General features: G+C 37.3%; 1 protein-coding gene across 3 annotated transcripts in view; it reads right to left on the reverse strand.

The window, feature by feature from the left end:
* Positions 1-3505: 3505 nt before the first annotated feature.
* The window catches only part of LOC139123670 (steroid 17-alpha-hydroxylase/17,20 lyase-like), a 36094-nt gene continuing 23593 nt past the window's right edge, over positions 3506-16006 (reverse strand). For all 3 annotated transcript variants that reach the window (XM_070689842.1, XM_070689841.1, XM_070689843.1), the window contains exons 7-10: positions 10056-10181; positions 9424-9663; positions 6048-6146; positions 3506-5306 (exon numbers count right to left, since the gene is read on the reverse strand). In XM_070689842.1, coding sequence (XP_070545943.1) covers positions 5053-5306; positions 6048-6146; positions 9424-9663; positions 10056-10181 — 719 coding nt within the window. In that variant the 3' untranslated portion in view covers positions 3506-5052. The remainder of the gene's footprint in view (positions 5307-6047; positions 6147-9423; positions 9664-10055; positions 10182-16006) is intronic.

Here is a 16006-nt window from a genome sequence, read left to right on the forward strand (position 1 = left end):
GGTCTCCTACAAAGTTTATGTTAATGTGTCATTCGTGAGGGAGAGATCAAAGTACGGAGTCATTTCACATAACGCGCAACGTTTTTGGCTGGGAAGGAGGATTGATAACAGTCATGGGTAGAAGAGCCGATTGGCTAAGGGGACGACAGTAAGGATGTAAGGAAGGCAGATAGCTAGGTGCAATCACAAAACACATCTGTGATAAAACACAGTTAATGTGTGATTCGCGAGGGAGAGATCAAAGTACGGAGTCATTTCACATAACGCGCAAGGTTTTTATCTCAACACAACTTAAATAACAATACCATAATTTGAATATTATGCTGCGTAAGCAAGCTTCATTTTGATATACAAGTGACTGACACTGGACAAAATGCTTGATATGCTCTTAGCATATTTACGTATATTGACGTATAAGGAACACGATATTAATTGCATACGCAACATATCGTATATGGAACATTCCAATACGTTGACATGCGTAGCGTATTTCTATGCAGATCATGAGTTTACGTAATGCAGATCTTTGCACACCGAGTGTACAGTGTAGTTTTTCATTTTATTAGTATACGTACTTGTATACTTAACCAATTTGACACATGTACAGAATCAGTATTTAGGGGTTATTACACGAAGTTTGGGCGGTACCGCGTCGTATTTGAGTGACGTGTCCGTATTTTGACGAGTTGCGCAGCAACGAGTCAAAATACGGACACATCACGAGAATACGACGCTGTATCGCCCTAACTTCGTGTAATAACCCCTTTATCATAAATGCATGCTTTGCTTATGACTGTTTTCCTACAGACGCTCCGAACTTAGCGACGAAATCAACTTGAAATCGACCTTGCTTCCTCCAGGCTGTACTTATCAAAAGTTGGTTGCTAAGGAGTGATGACAACCGTATCACTTCTTGATATTATTCCGCTGTTGGGCCATTCCACTTCAAAGGAGGGTTTATGGAGCACTTTTAAAGCGAACAATTTAAATATTACGATGTCGACACAGGTTTTCACACTTTGAAGAAGATTTATTTTTAGTTTGAAATGACGGTGGATGTAAAACATAGGCGGGAGTTTGTAAAATGGGTGTGTTTTCGTGTTTTGATACATAACCTCATCCCTGCGTGAAAGTTATGAGGCCGCCAAATTTAAATCGGGTCAAAATACTCGCGCCACGCTCAAACTCTATCGAGTATGAACAGCTGAGAGCACGGAGCAAGCAGCTCTGCGACATCTATGAATGCACATACAGTGAATATAATACCCGTAGCAGTCAGTTTATCTCGAAGAATGATAAATGTCCCCAGACGTCAAATATGCCGAATTTACCAACTCAGTAAGCGGATTAGGGAAAACATGAAGTGAGTACACTGTAAGCTGTAGTGTCGTAACTCCTTCGTGATTTTGTTGCTGTACGAATAAAACATTTGAAAGGTATTTCCGTCGTCTGCTCGTATATTTTCGTTCCTGGCTTGCCTAAATAGAACTAAACTTCCTTTAACAACCTTAGCGAAAGTTTGACTTTCCCTAGATCTTATTGTATGTGAAACCCGCACCGCATCGGTGCCATCAGACACGATCATGACCTGTGCACTGACAGGTACAAATCGGAAATATCATGTGCACCTTCAACCTTGCCTGTCGCGAGTATTTTCAGTGCGGTTGGATTTTCGTGGCTCATTTACGGCTGTAAACGATGTAATTCACTGGTCCGCCCAGATACTTTACATGTAAGTTCATCAACAGGAAACTTGTCATAAAGCGGTTCTATCATGATGCTCTGTCAACCGATATCTTTACGTGTAATCATACATCCATGATGTAATTTTCAGCAGCGTAGACGACACGAAAACACTGCACCGTGCACCGCCACGGGACCGGCCGTGAATTGACAGGTGTCGGCAAATTATACAAATTTTCAATATGTTTGTTTGTATGTTTTTGGTACAAATGTACTTGTGCCTAAGTGCAATGCCCATGAAATGACTGCAAACAACAGAATATTGACCATAATCATAATGACGTTTCGGATTGTCATTTGTCTTATTCGCTCAGCTGTTTTATATGTACATATACCAACGAAGGTCATGCATAACAGCGAAGGTCACGCGTACGCGTCGCTGTAAGTAGTTCGGTTACAGTGAAAATATAATTCGTATTTTCACTAGTTAAAATATGGGCTCATATCAGTACCGTCTGAACAATAGCAGAGTGGCAATACAGGCATAGCATGTATGATAAATGTGTATATATTGTTGTATGTCAAGCATCTTACTAAGTGTGTGTTTAAAGGGGAAAGTTACCTTGAAAATTAATTTGGAATATTAAAATGGTATGATCATTGGCAGGTTTTGAGTCGATTTTATTCTCGTTCACCAGCTGGCTAAAACACAGCGGCGTACCAAAATACCGGAAGTGACGTAGCACAGGTGGTCACTGAAGCAGCCGACGCATGCAATCTTTTCCACTGGCTGAAAATGGCTATTGAACATAGGAGCCGAGCATTCTGCGTCGATGTTCAAGTTGACATGAAACACAGTTGTCTGCGAAGACCATTTTGGGAAGGACTGCTTTGAGCAAAACTTGCGAGCCTAACTATTGAACTAAAGGCCTAAGGCTGCATTCACAACCACCTCTGGGGTTCACAAAAGAGTTATCAGTCGTTATTGTTTTTTTTTTTCAAATACCCCCTTACAAATTCACAATGTGTTCAAGTCCCCTCTTTTGACTTGCTATTATTTTGAAGTCCCCTCCCCTACAAGGGAGGCAAAGTGTGGCCGATATAGTGCTCCGTCAAAACATATAAAATCATAATACATGGGAGTCTATCGGGCAAACCATTAACATCCTTACCATAAAAAAGCTGTATCTCTACATTTATATGTGTGTGATAATTCTTGTAAATGTACTTTGCTTGAAGTGTCCGGTAAAAAGTGTATGTGTATACACAAAATGATTTTTGATTTCCTCGATAACGTTGATTCACTATAAATAACAGTCTATGAGAATGGTTTCTCGAAGTGTGAATTTACATTAAAATAGAGTGCGCCCCCGGGATAGATATTCGGACTCCCGAACTTTTACAGTTTTCTCCTGAACTACCATTTGTGGGGGCTTATTTTGAAGCTCTTGGGGTAATAAAACTTTTTATCGTCTTCAATTTTTCGAACATCGAAACTTTTATTTTTCTCTATGGAGTTAACACAGGGGTGGCGGCCATTTTGAATTTCAAATATCAGTAAATCTTGGGTCACGTGTTTCGCTAGGTACCGAAAGTTGCATGATGACCCCCCCCCCCCCCTTCCACTCGACTTTAAATCTTGATTTTGAAAGAAAAAATTGAAATATTCCTTGGGGAAAGTTTCCGAGTCAAATGTTACTGTTGGCCGTTCTCAGAAACAAAGATATATTCTAATTAGCTAAATAATGAATGGGCGACATCCAGTGATAAGAAGATACTGAAAAATAAATACAAATTAATAAACAAGTCAAGGGATTCGAAATAGAAACAAATTACTCCGTGTTTATTAAATGTGTTTCGAATTAGTAATTCCACTTCAAACATAGTCCAGACTAATCTGATATCAAAGTGCATATATTTTTGGGATGTTATCAAAAACGAAGATATTCTATCAAAAGTTGTAACTCCACAATAACGTCGTGATCAAGAGTCATTGTTTGGTTATGAAATAGATATAACTGATAGATATAGATATCGATAGATTTTAATGTGAGCACTGAAACTTCAAATGCTCAGGTTATTCCATGCATTTCATGAACTGCCGCCCTTAAGGAAAAAGTCAAACAATTTAAAAAACTTACTGACAAAAAAGAGGAAGACATTGATGCTTTATGATGCACAAAGCATTGCAAAAATGGAAGTACCCTCAACATCAACACTGTATTACATTACTGGAAACTCCGTAGCTCCATTAATTCCACAACTACTAAATTCTGTAACTCCGTTAAATCAAAAAAGTGACAAATTCACTTGACCGTCACCATAAAGTCTGCAGTGGTCGACGCAATGCTTCTAGCCTCAATGTCAGTAAACAAGCCTTATAGGGCCAAGGGATGAACGAACTCATATACGGATAAATTGGCTGAGACGTCAATATACTTGGTATTTTTGTTCAGGGAGGACAAAGTTGGCCTGTGCATATGCATTTTTGTTTTTTTTAGATTATTGACGTTACTTGGTATTGAAGGATTAAATGAGACAGCATCCAATGCTTAGCATGTAGTTCTCAATCCAAATTTAAATTATATACAAAGAGCCTGTATTATATGGTTTCCGGAGATAACAAAATTTAGCGGAATAGATTAATTTTATAACATGCAATTAATTATTGATTTATCATCAGAATTCAAGTCATTTTCGAAGATATATTAGTGCAACATTCGATGATATAATCCTTTAAATATTTTTTCCAATAATATATTCTCCTTAATATATTTATACTCAAGCGTTTCTTTCCTTAGCAACCACTTCATATGGCACAAGACAACTAATTCATTTCCCATAGGCCACCGCACTAGCGTTGAGCTCGATTTTCCTATTTTAAAACATTCAGCTGCACGAATTCTCATAACAGGTGTTAGGTCAGTGTCAGCTTGACTACTGATGAATTTTTCGTGTGGGCAAGTCCACGGAAATTTTGAGATAGCGATGAAAATAGAGCCCTCAGTGGTGCTTTTGACAAAATACAGGCTTTTTGTTATGATTTCTATGGCCCCTAGAACTCCTCATATTACCACTGAATTCTTCGGCCGTTATTCACAACGTTCTGCATTTTGATTCAAGCAGAAAAATATCTTTACAGAAATTCTTGACATTAAAGTTCAAACTAAATAGGCATCCATGCAGGTATCAAAACTTCAAGATCTGGACTATTTTCCTAACCCAGAAGTGAATTAGTGGTCTTGTGCAATTAATTATCGATTTGTCATCAAAATTCAAGTCATTTTCGAAGACATATTAGTGCAACATTCAATGATATAATCCTTTAAATATTTTCCCAATAATATATTCTCCTTAATATAGTTATACTCAAGCGTTTCTTTCCTTAGCAACCACTTCATATGGTGCATTTCTGATGACAAGATTATTTATTACTGGCTTCAAGGGGGGTTTTTCCTTGCCTGGTGCTGGGAAGAAACAGAATTGCTGAAATAAGGAGGCAAATAGAAGAATCAATTGATTAATTGCAATTGTTTCTCCTGGACAAACACGGCGTCCTGCAGAGAATGGAATCAAGCTGGCATGCTTTGGCAAAGCCTTTCCATCATTGTCCAAGAATCGCTCTGTAAAAGGATAGAAACATATATAGTTTGATACTGACAACGCATCTTATTTTTGCTATTCAAAATATATCTCTCAATTGTCAATACTTTGTTTATAATATCTATAATAATTTTGAGGTAGCTAGAGTAAAACTTATGTGACTATAAAAGTAAAATTTCAAATTTAGGCATTAAGAGTAGCTGAACAAAGCCAAGTCGCTGTATCACTTTGCAGTTTAATGACCAAAATTACCATCTAATCCTTATAGAGATGCTCTTGAGCCCCGCTATTAAACCATATTGCCTTTGAAAATATCGATTATAATATAAGTGCTCGTTCTATTCAATTCAATTCAGACGCGTACGCGTACATTTGCAAAGTCCGTTTTAGTCTCAACTCGAAAATATTATTAAGTTGTTTGTTTATCACCAATTTTTAAAAATTGCCCTGAAGCATGTATCGGGTCAGCACTTTTACATAGCTTGTGTTTGATTCCACACGATCTTATCGACAAAATGTAAAAAGGTAAAGCTAATGGGGCTTTAACAAAGAGACAGTCCCTGTATTGGTTATAGAGTCTCATCGAAATATTTAATATGATGCAATGAACATTGGGTTTAAATGATTTATTATCATAAGTTCATGCACTAGAAGGAGAGTTGCAGGTATAGCTAATAATGTACTGCCGTTGGCAGACGGTGATTATGCGACATGCAGCCAGAAACAATGTCAGCCAGAAACAATGTCTGAACCATACTGACCTGGGCGAAATTCTTCTGGTCTTTTCCAGTGCCTTTCATCGAAATGCACTTTCCAAAAGAAGGTCATAATCTTGGTTCCTTTTGGAATGTTGTATCCACCTGAGTTGGCATAAAATAGGACAAAAAATATATAAATCTCTTATGTCAAGCAAAAGTTTATTTACGATCACAATTTTTTAGCAGTACACTATAATGTCGACCATGGATGCATGCCTCAAGATTATTGGCAAGTAGTATATAAACTAAGGGACTACGCCCAAAGCACGTCATTATTGATAACTTTATAGAATGTCCTCGCACAGCATTATTGAGAACTTATAGAATGCCATTGCACAGCATTATTGAGAACCTTAAAGAATGCCCTCGCACATCATTATTGAGAACCTTATAGAATTCCCTCGCACATCATTATTGAGAACTCTGTAGAATTCCCTTGCACATCATTATTGAGAACTTTATATAATGCCCTCGCACAGCATTATTGAGAACTTTATAGAATTCCCTCGCACATCATTATTGAGAACTTTATAGAATGCCCTCGCACATCATTATTGAGGACTTTATAGAATGCCCTTGCATAGCATTATTGAGAACCTTATAGAATGCCCTCGCACATCATTATTGAGAACCTTATAGAATGCCCTCGCACATCATTTTTGAGATCTTTATAGAGTGCCCTCGCACATCATTATTGAGAACTTTACCTATTACTACAGAATGTAGTAATAGGTAGTAATAGTAGTAGTTTATTGCCATCAATGGCCTCCGTCCCATATACAAGTGTCGGCAAAATTATATATATACAGCAATCTGAATTTGAATGCTATACACGTAGTGATATGCTATCCATCGCGAATTGTCTTCCGCTTAAAAATGCCTCGAAAAAAAATTATAGAGAGTGAGTAAAGTTTTCTTCTGTTTGGATTTTGCATAACATAATTCTTGCATAAAATCTTTTGAATTTGTGAATATTTTCTTCTGTCTGAAAATAAACAGGTAGGTGTTCCTGTCTTAGATCACTATAAAACAGACTGAAATGGTACTAATCCTCATTTTCGTATAGATTACACAGTGTACAAATTCTGTCTCTCAAGTGTTCCTCTTTCCCCCCTCTTTAATAGCTAACTGCAAAGTTCCACAACGAAAACGTGCAAAAACATTGATAAAAGTGAAACTACAATAACGAATAAAATTTGGTAAAATGTGGGTCTTCACACTACATTAAAATGAAGTTATATATCTGTCACCGCGAAACTCTGAAGATAGTGCTTTCATAGCAGAGGAGCACGTGCCAAAAATCATCTCTGACTTTTTAAAGAAAACATGAGAAGGATTGAAACGAGATCTCTTGTTGGAACACTGAGGTCAAATAAATCTCAGATGTGCATCACCTCTGAGAATCTTAAAAGGGTAAGTGAAAAATAGTAAAAGTAAAAGTAACATTTTTGAAGCAGTTCTCAACAAACAGCTGGTTTCTTTTCTTGACAAGTACGATATTTTAATTGATACACAGTATTGATTTTGCAAACAGTACAGTCCTAAAGTTGCTCTCGCTGACATTGTTGCTGATCTTACAGAGAAGATGGACCTTGGCTATGTTACATTAGGTATTTTGTTGATTTGAAACAAGCCTTTGACACTATAGATCATGACATCCTTCTTCACAAACTGCATCATTATGGAGTGCGGGGCAAATCAGTAAAAAAGTCATTTCATAGTTATCTAATAAAACGTAATCTTTTTGTAATTGTCAATGGTAAATCTTCTTATTACAGGCAAATCAAATGTGGTGTTCCGCATGGTTCCATTGTGGTTCCGATCTTATTCTTGGTATATATTAACGATATTTGTAATTCAACTGACTATTTTAATTGTAGACTTTATGCAGATGATACCAGCATTGTTAAATCTCTACGTACCCAGAATGTAAACCATACTCAAGTTAAAGCCATATTTAATGAAATTATCAGTTGGTGTACGGCCAGCAAACTCACAGTTAACGTTGACAAAACCAATTATATGATCATAAAGACACCTCGGCGAAACACCACACTTTAAGGAAATCTGTCAATTGGGAATGATACAATAGAACATGTTACTTGTGCCAGCTATTTAGAGGTTACGATAGATTCATCTTTGCCATGGAAATATCATATACTAAAGGTTATCGAAGTAATTACACCCACATTTGGAATATTTACACGACGAAGATACTATCTTCAAAAATCAATTCTCATTCAACTATATAATGCTTTCATCTTACCTCATATAATGTACTGTTTGAAAATCTGGGGAAACACTTTTTCCAGCTATTTAGAGCCAATTTTTCGCCTTCAGAAATGGATTGTTGGCTCAATTACCTTTTCTGATTTTATTGTCAATTCCGAACCTGTTTTACCAACTGCTCTACCAACTGCTCTACTAACAGAGAACGACTTCAAGACAAGATACAGAAACCACATTACATCATTCCGACATGTACGCTCCAGAAACTCCACCGAACTCAGTAAACACGTTTGGACGCTAAAGGACAATAACATCACGCACACTATCTCATGGAATGTCCTAGCCAAAGCCAAGCCATATGACAGTACTAACAAGCGGTGCAACCTTTGTTTAACAGAGAAGTTTATTATCATCCGCCATCCAGAATGTTCCAGGCTCAATACAAGAAATGAACTTGTGTCATCATGCCGTCACAGAAGCAAGACATTGTTGTGCAACAACTAGTAACTCCTAAATACATCCAACCAAGTAAATAAGTCCTCTCCGTGAACATGAATATTCATAGAAGCAGCAATATATTGTTATGCAACAACTGTCAATCTCAACCAAAATTCCACCATCTGCGTAACCAGCGATGTGTACCCCATGTAGATTCACTCCAGTCTAGTCTCCTGATGAGTGAGTCTCGCGACTCACGAAACAACGTTGTACAGATGAAATTGTAAAATCAATTCTCCAGCAACCCTTATATATATATATATATATATATATATATATATATATATATATATATATATATATATATATATATATATATATATATATATATATATATGTTTGTGTGTGTATGAGTGTGTGTGTGTGGTGTGTGTGTGTGTGTGGCTTTGAAATTTGATAAATAGTATTTGGTTAGATGGCGATCTTTTGGTGATTTAGGTTGTTTTACAATGTTGCCACCGAAAGAAATATTACTAAATAAAAATTAACAAATTGTAAAAAATAATAATAAGGGGTTATTACAAGAAGTTTAGTCGATATGGCATCGTATTCTGGTGATTTGTGCAAATTTTGACGGGTAGAAACCATGAACAGTCTTTTCCTGATACGGTGTCAAAAGATCACTAGAAGAAAAATTACTCTTAATCCTTACCGACTGAGGTATCCTCAAGCGTTTCATGTGGAACGCCGAGCGGTAAAACCGTTCTAATTCTCAGAACTTCGTTGATAACAGCTTCACAGTATGGTAATTTACCCTTGTCAGATAAAGACGGTGATCTGCCTTGTCCGATGACGTCATCGATTTCCTTCTGCACTTTTACTTGTACGTCAGGGTAGTTTACCAAGTAAGCCACGCAGAAGTTCAGTATATTAACGGTAGTGTCTATTCCGGCTATTTAATAAAAAGAAGATGAAGCATCTTAAGCAGCTATATACAAACATAGTCGAACATTCAGCATAATTTGGAAGATAACCTGGATTACCTGTACAGCCAGATTAACAGTGAAAACGTACACATGTAAAACAAGCGATTGAGTTGCATGTAATATAGTTAGAGACATAAAGATCTTCCCGACATTTGCATTTGGGCGTGTGACGAACATTACATAGAAGCTGCGCACTTATATTGATGGTAAACACACCAAACCTATACTATTTACATGTTGTCATGCCTTATGTAATATTCACAGCGCACGTCATCTATTGTCTCTATTGCAGATAAAACTTCAATTGCAGCATATCAAATTGGTTGAAAACTTGAACAGGATATGATTAACATGTTACCTCCGAAGAAGTCTGAAAGCGAGTGGATGACGTTAAGATCTGTCAAAACATCAGCGATATTCTCACCGGCTGCTATTGCTTCTTTTTTGGTCTTCAGAATTTCGTAAATGAAATCTGAAGCGTTCTCTGAAAAAAACACAAAAACAAACACACAAAAACGGCAATCAGAAAAGCCTACCAGTGTAGTAAATTGCTATTTTATCGGAAATTGAAAGACAGAATGGTGTTTTACAGTCACGGTGATAGACACGGCAGCAATGCATTACTTGTATGATTATAACTATGATTAAGTTAAACAGCTCAGTCACAATCAGGGTGCTCTAGACTGTTTCACTTTTGTCAAAATTTCATCTTGTAGATACATATCTAAATTTACTAAATTAACAAAGCTTGAGGTGTGGTACATATTTGCTTGAAAAGTTGTGAACCAAACTTTCTTAGTATTTCCATGGCAACCATTTCTTTATTGTGTTGGCACACCGTCACTGACGTTACAAAATATTATGTGTTGATGGAGAAATAACATAGTTAACTGTACAACATTTGTAAAACTATTGTTTTTGAAAGTTTAAGCAGAAAGTACATGCATCTGTTATATAAAATAAGGTGAATGTACGAGGATTTTACCCAGCGTTGCATGATTTCCTGCAAAATGATTTGTTACGAAAAATAAAGAATTTTTCCTTTTGTTCTTCCCATGAGCTTACGATTCCTCTAGTTTACAGATTTGCCCTTTCATACATTTGAGATATTTTTACTGCAATTGTTGAAGTCTTTAGAAAACATTAATAACACTTTCAGCAAAGTGGTGCTTTTTTTGTTAGTTTTATAGTCCTTTTTGTAGTATGGTAAAAGCGTCATGGACACTACACATTCAGGAATATGTATGTGAAACAAACTATTGTTTATTATAACCTGTAAAACTGTAAAAATAGTAGAAACATGACGAGAATAGGTCACACACAAATTTAAAAAAATTATTTAGGAAACATTGACATCAATACTATTTGTAGTCCTGGTATTTTTCAATAACCAGGAAATTTTATCAGAGATACAACACTAATTGCAAACATTATTGAGATTATTGATATGTAAACAATGATAACTGGTATGTAGAAACTGCTACACAATGCAAAACTGTCCTATTAACACTATAAAGGGCACAATAAATGATTTACTAAGCATTTTGTTTCCAACACATTAATTGTGATCTGTATTTCAGTAGCGTCACGGACACTACACACAAGAGGCAACTTCTTTATCAGCTTTAACAGGGAATATTAAACACAAATGCTCTTCATAACCATATCGTCATATTAAACAAACTTGGTAGAGCTGATGTGTGGAGTTGCCCTCTTTTTCCTTCATTTTGATTGCTTTCTTAGGTGACGTTACAAGAACGGACACTCCATTTTATGAAAAGACCGTGTGTGATCTAACTCCAGTGTTCGAAATAACACCTGTCCGGCAGTCCGAGACTGGTTGTTTTTCTGCAGGACTTGTAAAATAAAAAAGTTACCAGTCCGGCGGACAGGTTTACTTTAGCGTGGGGAGTCTTCTTTAAAACTATGTCTGCACTTTTTTCTCCGGGTCCCATTCAAATTTTATGGCAAGACAGTTTTCTTTTCTGTAAATTAATCCTACTCAACAGCGCATAACAAAAATACTTGGGCACATAAAAGTAATCGCAGTTTGAGGACTGGTAAGTTTTTGGCAGGACAGGCAACTTTTTGAAGTTACCAGTCTTGGTGACTGGTTGATATTTTCCACAAATTTCGAACACTGCTAACTCGAGGGCTAACAAATACGAGAATACCCTCCGGGGTATCCGTCGACTACCTCATATGTGACGCAGTAAAAAAAAACAGCAAAAACAAGGATCATTTCAACCATTATGTTTGTGTAAAAAATATTACATATTTTAACCATGGCTCTCACACGGAAACCATTGGGACAAAATAAACTTCATCAAAGTTTAGTGCCTGAAACCAATTAACCAATCAAATAACGGTCTACTTTGACTTTGACGTAATGTAAATATACTCAAACCAGTAATCACATCTTGCCTTGCTACAAATAGAATAAGCTCAAAGTCTCATCAAACCAGTCTGAGACGAGCACAGATAGCGATGTCTCCGTATGTACAGTGTGCTCGCTTAAATTGAGCACATAAGGGAGGACTCTTTCAACACAGGAGAGTGAACTGAAAATCACTACAGCTGAGCTTACTTCTGGGATGAACCCTTAACGACACTTCTCATGGTCTATAAAACGAGCATCTAAAACAAATCCTTCTTACGAAATCATAGCTCGTTAGGTAACTTTGACCAACATGTGAAGGAGAAAGTATTCCGTCGATATCCGGAACGACAACCGACAAATCCTGTGAGTTAATTCAAGCACACTTTGCCCACATCGCTCAAATAGTTAAACGTTAGCGGTTTGAACAACAGGGACTCTGATTTTTTTTTTTTTTTGGTTAATTTGTCTCCATTTTATGCCACAACTTATCGTATAAAACCAAGATGCAATCTGTCATCGAATTGGTACTACAAACAACCAAACTAAAAAGATTGCTGAGCAATACAAAAAACATCATCCGGCAAAAAAAATCAAAAACTGAGAAAACTGCCATATAACTAATCAAAGTTGGCGGCATGAATTAAATAAACCAATACTCTCCTCAGACTAAACCGAATTCAAAAACCGTTTATAGCAAAATATTGTCAACGAAACCATGAAACCTCGGAATGGCTAAAAACAGAGAAGCAAGATAATGTATTTCTCGAACCAGCCTTTCACAACATGCTTTTCAAACACCGGAAAGCAGGCACCAATATCGAACCGAAATCTATTACAAAGTCCATGAAAAATTGACACAAAACCAAAAGTTCGGATGATCGATTTAAATGCCTAAAACAAACTAATCATTGATAGATTAGTACAACATTTACTGTTAACATAACGAGCACTAGCAACGCTCAAAATATGCCTTAGAACAAAAATAGCGTCAATGACACTGTAGCTCCCATCCTGGACTATTTAGTGTTTGTTCTCTGGTCAGATATTTGAACATGTGTGAAAGGGATAAAGTGCATGAAGTGAAAATACTTAAATGAAATGTACTGGAGACAGTGAAATATGTTTAATGAAATTATTCAGAATATAAAATGGAAAAAATACAGAATTAGATATATCGAATACTGTGATACAACCATTAACTCAACAAGTCATTCACAATGACATAGTCCCCACTTGTAATAGGAGTATTAGTCTTGATGGGGCAGGAAAATGTGGTCATTAAGAAGTATCACTGGAGTGTATATGTTGAGATCTACGGGCACATAGGTCTATGTCGTTGTTCCCAATTTGAAACACATGAGGCATGTCTAAGTTATGGTTCTAAATCGGGAAAAAGATCAGACCTCTAGCAGTATTGGCCAGCCAAGAAATACATATGCGCATTATAAATGAGGTACAAGATGTGACATCTTAAGGTCTAATATCCTATCAAAATTGGAGGGTATAGAACTTGTGGTTACTGAAATATGCATATATATGTATAATCAAGGTCAAAGGTCATCGGGGTCACATGACATTTTGCAAAAAAAATTATATTGCTAATTAATCCCTATATGCCAAAAAATCAGATCTCTAGCTCTATTCGCTTGCCCAGAATTAGATGTGTACATAATTAATGAGGTAAAGCGTGTGTTGTCATAAGGTCTCCCATCCTACTAAATACAAAGGACATAACAATAATAATAATAATAATTTATTCTTCTAAAGCGTATAACATAGAATACACTATCTCTATACGCTGTACAGTTAAAATCTAAAAAAAAAATAGTTACACAACACAATAAAATACATACAATGCATTGGTTCACTAGTCTATAAAATACACAAAGGTAAAACAATTTAAAATTTAAAAAACATTTTGTCAATAAAAAGTCTAAAAAGCTGTTTTAAAAAGGTAAGTTTTGACCTGCGATTTAAAATTATTAAAAGTGTTGGTTGATCGAATGGCCTCTGGTAGCTTGTTCCACAGCTTAGGAGCACACACTGAGAAAGCTCTGTCACCATAACTCTTATTCGTCTTAATTTTTGGCTGAATTAGTGATACACTGGAATTGCTCCTCATGTTTTCTCGTATCGGCATCCTGACAGTTATTAGATCAGTGAGGTAGCGCGGCGCTGAATTACAATGAATAATTTTGAATGTTAGACAAAGAATTTTGAATTGAATTCGCTGCTCCACTGGCAGCCAGTGAAGAGCCTGCAGGACAGGAGTCATGTGACACCTATCCCTCACCCTAATCCTGGCTACCAGTCGAGCAGCAGAATTCTGTATGAGCTGTAATTTATTTATTTCATAATCAGGTAGACCGAAAAGTAAGCTGTTACAGTAATCGATTCGGGACGTCACGAAAGCGTGAACCAATTTTTCTGCAGAATGCTGGTCCAAAAACTTGCGGATTTTTCCTATTCTCCATAGGGCGTGTGATGCAGCACAACACACACTAGCCACTTGTGGTGATAAAGTAGCACCGGAATCTAGGATGACACCAAGGTCACGGACTTTATCAGATGGTCTTACAAAACTTTCACCAATCCGTATATCGGGTGCCAGCCCCCGCAATTCACTTTTCCTGTTCTTGGACGAGAACCAGATTATTTCGGTCTTCGAGTCATTGAGTGCGAGCAAATTTGCTCGCATCCAATGACGGATCTCGTCCACACACGCCTCAATAGAAGCGGTGACAGAGCTCGTTGGGGAATCGCACGTGATATACAGCTGCGAGTCATCAGCAAAAATTACTGTCTGAAGTCCATGCCGAACAATAATGTCTTCGAGTGGAGACACGTACAAGGAGAACAAAGAGGGCCCCAGTACCGCCCCCTGTGGGACACCATACTTTAGCACGTGCGCGTTTGACACCATCGAGCCACCAATCGAGATCTGCTGCGTCCTCCCATCCATGAACGATCTAACCCAGTCAAGTACTGGCCCCTCAAAACCAAACCTATGGCGCAGTCTTTCGATCAGGATATCATGGTCGATGGTGTCAAACGCAGCTGATAGATCCAGTAAAATCAAAACAACATCAACCCTCCTATTGAGAGAGAGCATAATATCGTTATGCACTCGAAGGAGTGCCGTCTCAGTACTATGGCCCTCACGATAGGCGGACTGAAATCTGCCAAACAAGGAGTTCTCACCAAGATATTTTGTGAACTGTATATGTGCACATTTCTCAATAAATTTATCCAGAAACAGACAGTTAGATACTGGTCGGTAGTTTTTCAGTTCGTTTCGGTCAAGACCGGATTTCTTAATAAGAGGTCTAACTATGGCTGATTTACAGTCTTGTGGAAAGGTACCCCTCGCGAATGACTCATTAACAATCTTCGCCAACAACGGCGCTAGAGATTCAATACAATCCTTAACTAGACTAGTAGGCATAGGATCAATTGCCGACGTTTTTGTCGACATCTGGTTCACAACACGAGTAACATCTGCTATGGTCAATGGAGTAAAATTCATCAACTTTGACTGACAAGGTGTCGAAACGTCATCATAAGGGCTGCTGCTGACGAGACTCGAACGAATCAAAGAGATTTTGCGAACAAAAAAATCTGCAAACGCATCTGGGATCAAGGCAGTTTCCATTTCAGGTAAAATATTCGCTGATGACTTTTTACCACCTGCAATTTCATCAACAATGGCAAACAGAGATCTAGAGTCAGCATTCTCAATACGGTTACGATGGTATGCAACTTTACATTCATTAAGATGAATATTATACAATGCCCTGACTGTCACGAATGACTGTCTATGAACTTCCAAGCCACTCTTCAGAAATTTACGTTCCAATGATCTCAAAACCCTCCTTTCATCAAGAAGCTCATTGGAAAACCATGGAGCTCGTGGTTTATCACGCATGACT

This window comes from Ptychodera flava, assembly GCF_041260155.1.
Source record: "Ptychodera flava strain L36383 chromosome 23 unlocalized genomic scaffold, AS_Pfla_20210202 Scaffold_23__1_contigs__length_28996876_pilon, whole genome shotgun sequence".
Taxonomy (NCBI): Eukaryota; Metazoa; Hemichordata; class Enteropneusta; family Ptychoderidae; genus Ptychodera; species Ptychodera flava.